The 10170-nt window shown below is 48.0% G+C and overlaps 1 protein-coding gene across 1 annotated transcript in view; it reads left to right on the forward strand.

The window, feature by feature from the left end:
• The window catches only part of LOC105539005 (cytochrome P450 2D17-like), a 15089-nt gene extending 14931 nt beyond the window's left edge, over positions 1-158 (forward strand). Inside the window, 1 exon segment of the mRNA XM_011979113.1 lies at positions 51-158. Within this exon segment, the coding sequence (XP_011834503.1) occupies positions 51-158 (108 nt within the window).
• Positions 159-10170: the final 10012 nt, after the last annotated feature.

Genomic DNA, 10170 nt, shown 5'->3' on the forward strand with positions numbered 1-10170 from the left:
AGCCCCTGGCCCGCATGGAGCTCTTCCTCTTCTTCACCTGCCTGCTGCAGCGCTTCAGCTTCTCGGTGCCCGCCGGACAGCCCCGGCCCAGCCACTCTCATGTCGTTGGCTTTCTGGTGACCCCTTCCCCCTACGAGCTTTGTGCTGTGCCCCACTAGAGTTGGGCATCAAGCCCCCCGAACTTGCTCCTCAGCTGGGACCCTGTTGTACAGAAAATGAATCTAGTGGCTCCCACTTGGTTTCTGAATCCATTCTGGGCCCCTGCCAATGTCCTGGTTGTGTTGAGTCACCTGCCTGATGTCAGCGCTCACCCCTCACCTGTCACCCTGTCACCTCATTCTTTTTTCTTTTTTTTTTTTTGAGATGGAGTCTGCTCTGTCACCCAGGCTGGAGTGCAGTGGTGCAGTCTCAGCTCATTGCAACCTCCACCTCCCGAGTTCAAGCAATTCTCGTGCATCAACTTCCCGAGTAGCTGGGATTACAGGCACCCGTTACCACCCCCGGCTAATTTTTGTCTTTTTAGTAGTGATGGGTTTTGCCATGTTGGCCAGTCTGGTTTCAAACTCCTGACTTCAGGCGACCCACCACCCTCAGCCTCCCAAAGTGCTGGGATTACAGGTGTGAGCCACCGAGACTGGCCTCACCTCATTCATTCTTACCTGGACACCTGACTTGACTTGAGATACAGGCATAGTGATTCTTAGCAGGTTCTTAGATTCTTAGCCTACCCCCACGTCACGCCCAGAGACCCATCACTGGCTGCCTGGCTTGGCAACAAAGTCCATGCATATGTCTTGGCTGGGTGGATATGAATAGGCATATGCCAGGAATCAGCCCATTCCCTGGCTAGGGTGGGAGACTGTGTTGTGGTCCCCCAGACCACCCTCAGGTTCGGTGATTTGCTAGAAGGTCTCACAGACCTAGAAAAGCTGTTATCCTTCCTGTTACAGTTTATTACAGAGAAGGGTACAGATTAAAGTTAGCAAAGATGAAAGGCACAGGGGCCACAGTCCAGAATAACCAGGCTGAGGCTGCAGCTGTCTTTCCTGGTGGACTCCTACAGGCAGTGCTTAATTCTCCCCCAACAGCAAGTGACATAGAGAGCACTGCCAGCCATGGAAGCTCACCTGAGCCTTGGTGTCCAGGGTTTTTGTTGGGACACAAAAACCTAGGCTTGAGCCCCCCAACATGGCTGACCTCAGTTACTCAGTCTCTAGCCCCTCCTGAAGTCAGATGGATACAGGCCAAGGGCCCCACCCCCGGTCACATTGTTGGCATAAACTATGTTGTATGATCCAAGGCCCCAGCTATGTACAAAGGCACTATTTCAGGCAGGACATTCCAAGGCCTTAGCAGATATCTCCCAACAGCCTGTCAAGAGTCAGTTTGGACTCTTGGTCCAGGTTTGCATTGTGCAAGGAATGACTTCCCCCGTTTTTACTACACAGGCCACCCCTCTTGGCTCTAACAGCAAAATGATACTAGTTTGAGCATCTGTGTGTGTGTGTGTGTGTGTGTGTGTGTTTTGTTTTTTTGTTTGTTTTCTTGAGACAGGGTCTTGCTCTGTCACCGAGGCTGGAGTGCAGTGATGCCATCAGGGCTCACTGCAGCCTTGACTTCCTGGGTTCAAGCAATCCTCCCATCTCAGCCTCCCTAGTAGCTGGAACTGCAGGCACATGCCACCATGCTCTGCTAATTTTTTATTTTTTGTAGAAACGGGGTTTTCACCATGTTGGCCAGACTGGTCTCAAACTCCTGATCTCAGGTCATCTGGCTGCCTCAGCCTCCCAGAGTGCTGGGATTACAGGTGTGAGCTACTGTGCCCAGCCAAATTTCCTTCCTAATTTCTTCCTTGAACCACTGGTCATTCCAGAGCATATTGTTTAATTTTCACGTGTTTGTATAGTTCCCAGAATTCCTCTTGTTGATTTCTACTTTTATTCTGTTGTGGTCAGAGAAGATGCTTGACATTATTTTAACTTTTTTAATGTTTTAAGACTTGCTTTGTGACCTAACATATGGTGTATCCTTGAGAATGATCCATGTGCTGAGGAGAAGAACGGGTATTCTGCTGACTTTGGACAAAGTGTTCTGTAAATATTTAGTAGGTCCATTTGTTCTGTAGTGCAGATTAAGTCTAATGTTTTCTTGCTGGGCTTTCATCTGGGACGTCCGGCCAATGCTGAATGTGGGGTGTTGAAGTCCCTCGCTATTATTGCATTAAGGTCTATCTCTTTAGCTCTAATAACATTTGCTTTATGTGCTCCAGTGTTGTGTGCATATATATTTACAATTGTTATATTCTGTTGCTGGATGACCTTCTTTGTCTCCTCTTGCAGTTTTTGTTTGTTTTATTTTGCTTGTGAGAGGGAGTCTCACTCTGTCACCCAGGCTGGAGTGCAGTGGCACAATCTCGGCTCACTGCAAGCTCCGCCTCCCAGGTTCAAGCCATTCTCCCACCTCAGCCTCCCGAGTAGCTGGAACTATAGGCACACGCCACCACGCCCAGCTAATTTTTTGTATTTTTAGTAGAGATGGGGTTTCACCATGTTAGCCAGGATGGTCTTGATCTCCTGACCCCGTGATCCACCCACCTCAGCCTCCCAAAGTGCTAGGATTATAGGCGTGAGCCACCATGCCCAGCCTCTTCTTACAGTCTTTGTCTTAAAATCTATTTTGTCTAAGTATTGCTACTCCTGCTCTTTTTTGTTTTTCATTGGCGTGGAGTATCTTTTTCTATCCCTTTATTTTCAGTCTATGTGTATCTTTTTTTTTTTTTGAGATGGAGTCTTGCTCTGTCGCCCAGGCTGGAGTACAGTGGCGTGATCTCAGCTCACTGCAAGGTCCGCCTCCTTGGTTCAAGCCATTCTCCTGCCTCAGCCTCCCGAGTAGCTGGGACTACAGGTGCACGCCACCATGCCCAGCTAATTTTTTGTATTTTTCATAGAGATGGGGTTTCACCGTGTTAGCCAGGATGGTCTTGATCTCCTGATCTTGTGATCTGCCCACTTCAGTCTCGCAAAGTGCTGAGATTACAGGCGTGAGCCACTGTGCCCAGCCTATGTGTATCTTTACAGGTGAAGTGTGTGTCTTCTAGTCAACAAAGCATTGGGCCTTGCTTTTTCATCCATTCAGCTACTCTGTGTCTTTGTATTGGAGAGTTTAGTCCATTTACATTCAATGTTATTATTGCTAAGCAGGGACTTACTCCTGCTGTTTTGTTATTTGCTTTCTCAGTGTTTTGTGGTCTTTTTTTTTTTTTTTTCCCTTCTTGTCTTTTAATGAAGGCGATTTTCTCGGGTGGTATGATTTAATTTCTTGCTTTCTTGTGTGTGTGTATCCATTGCGTGTTTTTTCTTTTTGAGACACAGTCTCACGTACTGTATGCTTTTTGATTTGAGGTTGCCGTGAGGCTTGCAAATATTATCTTATAACTCATTATTTTAAACTGATGACAACTTAACTCTGATTGCACAAACAAACATAAAGCAAAAAAAAAAAAAAAACTAATAAAAACTCTACACTTGAACTTCATCCCGGCGCTTTTTAACTTTTTGTTGTTTCTCTTTGTCTTTTTTTGTTTTTGAGATAAAGTCTTGCTCTGTTGCCCAGCCTGGAGTGCAGTGACACGATCTCGGGTCACTTTAACCTCCACCTCCCAGGTTCAAGCGATTCTCCTGCCTCAGCCTCCTGGGTAGCAGGCGCCCACCACCACGCCCGGCTAAATTTTTTGTATTTTTAATAGAGATGGGGTTTCACCATGTTGGCCAGGCTTGTCTCGAACTCCTGCCCTCAGGTGATCCACCTACCTCGGCCTCCCAAAGTGCTGAGATTACATGCGTGAGCCACCGGGTCCAGCCTCTTTATGTCTTACTGTATTGTTTATGTCTTGAAAAGTACTTATTATTTTTGATTGGTTCATCATTTAGTCTTTCTAATTAAGAGTAGTTTACCCACCACAATTACAGTATTATAATACTCTGTTTTTCTGTGTGCTTACTATTACCAGTGAGTTTTGTACCTTTAGATGATTTCTTCTTGGTCATTAACATCCTTTTTTTTCAGATTGAAAAACTCCCTCTAGCATTTCTTGTGGGATAGGTCTGGCGTTGATGAAATCTCGCAGCTTTTGTTTGTCTAGGAGGGTCTTTATTTCTCCTTCCTGTTGGAAGGACATTTTTGCCAGATATGCTTTTCTAGGGTAAAAGTTTTTTTTCCTTCAGCACTTTAAATATGTCATGCCACTGTCCCCTGGCCTGTAAGGTTTCCACTGGAAAGGTGACTACCCCATGTCATGTATTGGAGCTCCATTGCATGTTATTTGCTTCTTTTCTCTTGCTGCTTTTAGGTTCCTTTCTTTATCCTTGACCTTTGGGAGTTTAATTATCAGATGCCTTGAGGTCATCTTCTTCTTTGGGTTAAATCTGCTTGGTGTTCTATAAACTTCTTGTACCTGAAAGTTGGTATCTTTCTCTAGGTTTGGGATGTTCTCTGTTATTATCCTTTTGAATAAACTTTCTACCCCTATGTCTTTCTATTTTTTTTTCTTTTTTTTTTTTTAGGTGGAGTCTCACTTTGTCGCCCAGGTTGGAGTGCAGTGGTGCAGTCTTGGCTTACTACAACCTCTGCCTCCTGGGTTCAAGCAGTTCCCTGCCTCAGCCTCCTGAGTAGCTGGGATTACAGGACCCTGCTATGACGCTCGGCTAATTTTCATATTTTTAGTAGAGATGGGGTTTCACCATCTTGGCCAGGCTGGTCTCAATCTCCTGACCTTGTGATCCACCCGCCTCGGCCTCCCAACATGCTGGGATTACAGGTGTGAGCCACTGCACCCGGGCCCCTCTGTCTTTCTCTACCTCCTCTTTAAGGCCAATAACTCGTAGATTTGCCCTATGCTTTAATAACTTTAATTATGACTTAGTAATAGATTTGCCCATACATTTAAACTCTGATGAATTCTTCAGTATGTCAGTTGCATTTTTTAACTCTAGAATTTCTTCTGGATTCTTTTTAATTATTTCAGTTACTTTGTTAAATGTATCTGATAGAATTCTGACTTCCTTCTCTGTGTTACCTTGAATTTCCTTGAGGTCCCTCAAAACAGCTATTTTGAATTCTTTGTAAGGTCACATGTCTCTGTTTCTCTGGGATTGGTCCCTGGCACCTTAGTTTGCTTGGTGGGGTCATGTTTTCCTGGCTGATCTTGAGACTTGTGGATGTTTGCTGGTGTCTGGGCATTGAAGAGTAAGGTATTTATCGTAGTTCTTGCTGTCCGGGCTTGTTTGTGTCTGTCCTTCTTGAGGATGATTTCCAGGTATTTGAAGGGACTTGGGCCCCACGATCAATAATGCTGTGGTTTTGGGGTTTTTGTTTTTTTGTTTTTGTTTTTTGTTTTTTGTCTTTGTTTTCTTTTTGAGACAGAGTCTCACTCTGTTGCCCAGGCTGGAGTGCAGTGACGCGATCTCCGCTCACTGCAAGCTCCGCCTCCTGGGTTCAAGCCATTCTCCTGCCTCAGCCTCCTGAGTAGCTGGGACTACAGGTACCCGCCACCTCGCCTGTCTAATTTTTTGTATTTTCTAGTAGAGACAGGGTTTCACTGTGTTAGCCAGGATGGTCTCGATCTCCTGACCCCGTGATCCCGTCTTGGCCTCCCAGAGTGCTGGGATTACAGGCGTGAGCCACCACGCCCAGCCGTGTTTTTGTTTTTGTTTTGAGACAGAGTTTCACTCTTGTTGTTGCCCAGGCTGTAGTGCAATGGCATGATCTCGGCTCACTACATCCTCCACCTCCCGGATTCAAGCAATTCTGCCTCAGCCTCCCGAGTAGCTGGGATTACAGGCATGCACCACCACATCCAGCTAATTTTTTGTATTTTTAGTAGAGATGGGGTTTCACCATATTGGCCAGGCTGGTCTTGAACTCCTGACCTCAGGTGATCTGCTCACCTCAGACTCCCAAAGTGCTGGGATTGCATGTGTGAGCCACCCCACCCGGCCAACGCTGTGGTTTTTGAAACCTCATAGAGGTACCGCCTGGGTCTTGGATAAGATCTGGAAGAATTGTCTGGATTAGCAGGCAGAGACTCTTGTTCTCTTTCTTTACTTTTTCCCAAACAAATGGAGTCTCTCTCTCTCTGTGCTGAGCCACCTGGAGCTGGGGGTGTGGTGATACAGGCACCTCTGTGGCCACCACCACTGGGACTGCACTGGTCACACTTGAAGCCAGCATAGCACTGGGTCTCACCCAAGGTCTGCTGTAACCACTACCTGGCTACCACCTATGTTCACTCAAGGCCCTAGGGCTCTGCGACCTGCAGGTAGTGAAGCCATCCCGGTTTGTGTCCTTCCCTCAGGGTGATGAGTTCCCCCAGTCCCTAGGTGGGTCCAGAAATGTTGTGTGGGAGCCGGAGATTATTGTCAAAAACCTTAGCAATTTGCCTCTTCTTCTATTCCATTGCAGGTAAGCAATGGAAAATACAATACAAAGTGCTTCCTGCTCTTCCCTCCACTTGCCACAGATGGGGATTCTCTTCCAGTGGCCCCCACCCCCGCCAGCCCATGGTGGGGGGTTCTGGCAGACCACAGCTGATGTTCACTAAAGCCCAAGGGCTCCTCAGTGAGCTTGTCGTCAATGCTGCCAGCCCTGGGACTCACCCTGCAGGGAAATGGCCTTCCCTCTGGCCCAGGGCAGGTCTAGAAATGCTGTCCAAGAGCCTAGGCCTGGACTCAGGGACCCCAAGAGCCTCCTTCGTGCTCTGCCCCACTGTGGCCAGGCTGGTGCCTAGGGTGCAAGACGAAGTCCCCTTTACTCTTCCCTCTGCTTCCCTTTTTCACTTTCGCCACCAGAGCTGGGAGTGTGCCAGCTCACACCTGAAGTCAGCATGTCTCAGAGCCCGAGGCCCATGGTGTACTCCCTGGGTATTGCTGCCGGTGATTCAGGGCCCACGGGTGATGAATCCTGCCAGGGCTGGGTCCTTGTCTCCAAGACAGTGGGTTCTCTTCTGCCCCAGGGTGTGTCTAGAATGCTGGTGAGCTAGGGCCTGGACTGGGCACCTCACTCCTCTACCCAGCATCCTCTTCTACTGTGGCTGAACTGGTATCCAAGATGCAAGACCAAGTCCTCATTACTCGTCACTCTTCTCTCCTTGAGCAGAAGAAATGAGTTACCTTCATTGTTTTGCCAGCTCTGCACCCCGGGGTTGGGGGAGGGGTGGCAAGCACTCTCTGAGCCACCCTGGCTCCTGGCTCCTGGCTCCCTGGGTCATGTGCCACCCCAGTCCTCTGGCTCTGAGCCGAGCCCAGCACTAGGAATTGCTGAGGAACCACAGTCCTTGTGTCCTAGACTGTCTTGCAAGTTTACCTAGGATCCCTGAGTACTTTGACCCGTGGTAGCGAGGCTTGCCCAGAAACTCAAGTTCTGGCCACTGGAATGGGCGATTCCCCTCTGGCTAGGGCTGGCCCAAATGCTCCCTTCTGGTGTGGGTGCTGACTGAGCCCAGCATGACTTTGCTCTCTGCTGTGACAGGGCAGCCCTGAGTCCAGTGTCATGCACCCCAGTCACTGCTCTCTCCCTTCCACAAGTGCACAGACTCAGTGCTGCATGGCCTCTGCCAGCAGGTGAGGGAGCAGGGTGGTGTCAGCGATTTAGGACTGTCTCTCCCACCCTCATCAGTGCGTCTTCTTGTGATATGAAGTTAAAACCAGGTACTGTGATGGCTCAGCTGATTTTTGGATCTTGTGATGGTGCTTTTCTGAGTGCAGATAGTTGTTAAAATTTGGTGTTCCCGTGGGGGTGAGGAGTGGGATGAATGCTTTGCCCCCTTTCTTTTTTCTTTTTTTTTTTTTCCCCGTTACAGGGTCTCCTTCTGTGGCCCAGACTGGAGTGCAGTGTGCGATCACAGCTCACTGCAGCCTCAACTGCCTGGGTTCAAGAATTCCCCCACCTCAGGCTCCTAAGTAGCTTGGACCTGCGTCACCGCACACGGCTAATTTCTAAATTATTTGTAGTGACAGGGTCTTGCCATGTTGCCCAGGCTAGTCTCAAACTCTTGGACTCAAGCGATCCTCTTGCCTTGGCCTAAAGTGCTGGGATTACAGGTGTGAGCCACCACATCCAGCCTATCCTTTACTTCAATGTAGCCAATGGCACACAACAATAACCAAGGGATTGTATATTTAGCTTGTTTCTTGTTATTTTACATTTCCTTACACATCCACTGTGCCAGCTCCTTGGGAGTTGGTTCCATCATTTCTAAATTCTGTAACTAACTTTACCTCTCATAACTGATCACAGTGCAGCTACTGTGTCATGCCATAAGTGACACAGTAACTATGCAGGAATAAAGCTCCATCAGCCACCTCCTTTACCTTCCTTTTTCCAAGTTAAGCTTGCACCAAGTTTCAGAGAGGGTAATTCTAGTGAATCACACTTCTGAAGCCAGCTGTGTCGGGAGTCCCCAAGATCTGCCCCTCTCAGTTCAGTGATTTGCTATAAGAACTCAACGGAATTCAGAAATGCTGTTATACTCATTGTCATGGTTTATTACACTGAAAAGATACAGATAAAAGTCAGCAGAGATCAGTGGTGCCCAGGACAGAGTCCAGCACACACAGCACAGAATTCCCACTGTTGTCTTCCAGTGCAGTCATACAGACAGTGCTGTATTCTCCCAGCCACAGTGTGTGACACATGTACAGGACACTGCCTGTAAGGGACCTCCACCAAGCCCTCATGTTCAGAGGAGTTCTGGGGGGTTGGTCTTGTACGTATGGAGTACTTGAGTGGCTGACATTAGGTGCGAAGTCTCCTGCCCCCTCTAGAGGTCAAACTGATACAGGCAGATCGAAGGTCTCTACCATACATCACCTTGTCAGCAAACTGGCATGGCCTAAGGCTTCAGGAATTCAAAGACACTGTTACCAGGCAGAATACTACCAAAGCACACAGCTCATCTTCCAAAAACTGGTCGAGGTCTTATTCTTTTTTCTTCAAGATACAGAGATGCTGCCTTCCCCAAGCTGATGAGTCGACCCTTTACTGCACAGAGGCTCCCTCAGCCTGGAGGCCCATATTTCAGGCCCAACTCAAGCCAACGCACCAGAGGCGGCAGTCCCACCAGCACCATCACAACAGTGACCTCTTTTCATATATGACACCCCAAAACAGTAGACAAAATTCAGCAGGAAAATAATGTTCAATGTAGAATTCTAGGCCAAGCATGGTGGCTTACATCTGTAATCCCAGCACTTTGGGAGGCTGAGGCAGGCAGATCACTGGAGGTCAGAGGTTCAAGACCAGCCTGGACAACATGGTGAAACCCCGTCTCTACTAAAAACACAAAAATTAGCCAGGTGTGGTGGGCGCCTGTAGTCCCAGCTACTTGGGAGGCTGAGGGCAGGAGAATCGAACCCGGGAGGTGGAGGTTGCCATGAACCAGGACTGTGCCACAGCACTCCAGCCTGGGCAACAGAGCAAGACTCCATCTCAAAAAATAAAGAATTCTAGACCCAACCAAACTGTTAGCCACATATAAAGACAGACATTTAAGACATCTTACGTCTCATAAATACCCTCAGATGAGCTGTGACATCTGCACAAATAACACATTGGAAATTCACCATTTGCTATGCGACATGAGAAACCTGACAAAAACATCAGTCTCAACTTTTTCAGAAGTCTGGAAATTAACTAAAAGCTCATAAATACCCATGAGCATTTATTCAAGAAAAATGGAGGGCCAGGCACAGCAGCTCAGACCTGGAATCCCAGCCCTTTCAGAGACTGAGGTGGAAGGTTCTCTTGAGACCAGGAGTTGGAGACCAGCCTGGGCAACATAGCAAGACCCCGTTTCTACCAAAAAACAAAAAGAAAGAAGAAAAGTGGCTGAAGCTGAGAATGGCAAGCTGTGTGGTATTTTAACTTGTTCTGTTCATATCCCCCCTCTCCCCAGTTAGGGGACAGACTTGAAACAAGACAGTCTGCATGGCCCCACAGAAACCTGAGGAAGCCCCAGCAGTTGGAGCTTCAAAACCTCATTCCCAAGCCAGACATGATGGCGCATGCATGTAATCCCAGTACTTTGGGAGGCCAAGGCAGGTGGATCACCTGAGGTCAGGAGTTCGAGACCAGCCTGGCCAACATGGTGAAACCCTGTCTCTACTAAAAATACAA

The sequence above is a fragment of the Mandrillus leucophaeus genome, unplaced genomic scaffold (genome assembly GCF_000951045.1).
Source record: "Mandrillus leucophaeus isolate KB7577 unplaced genomic scaffold, Mleu.le_1.0 Scaffold2, whole genome shotgun sequence".
Classification (NCBI taxonomy): Eukaryota; Metazoa; Chordata; class Mammalia; order Primates; family Cercopithecidae; genus Mandrillus; species Mandrillus leucophaeus.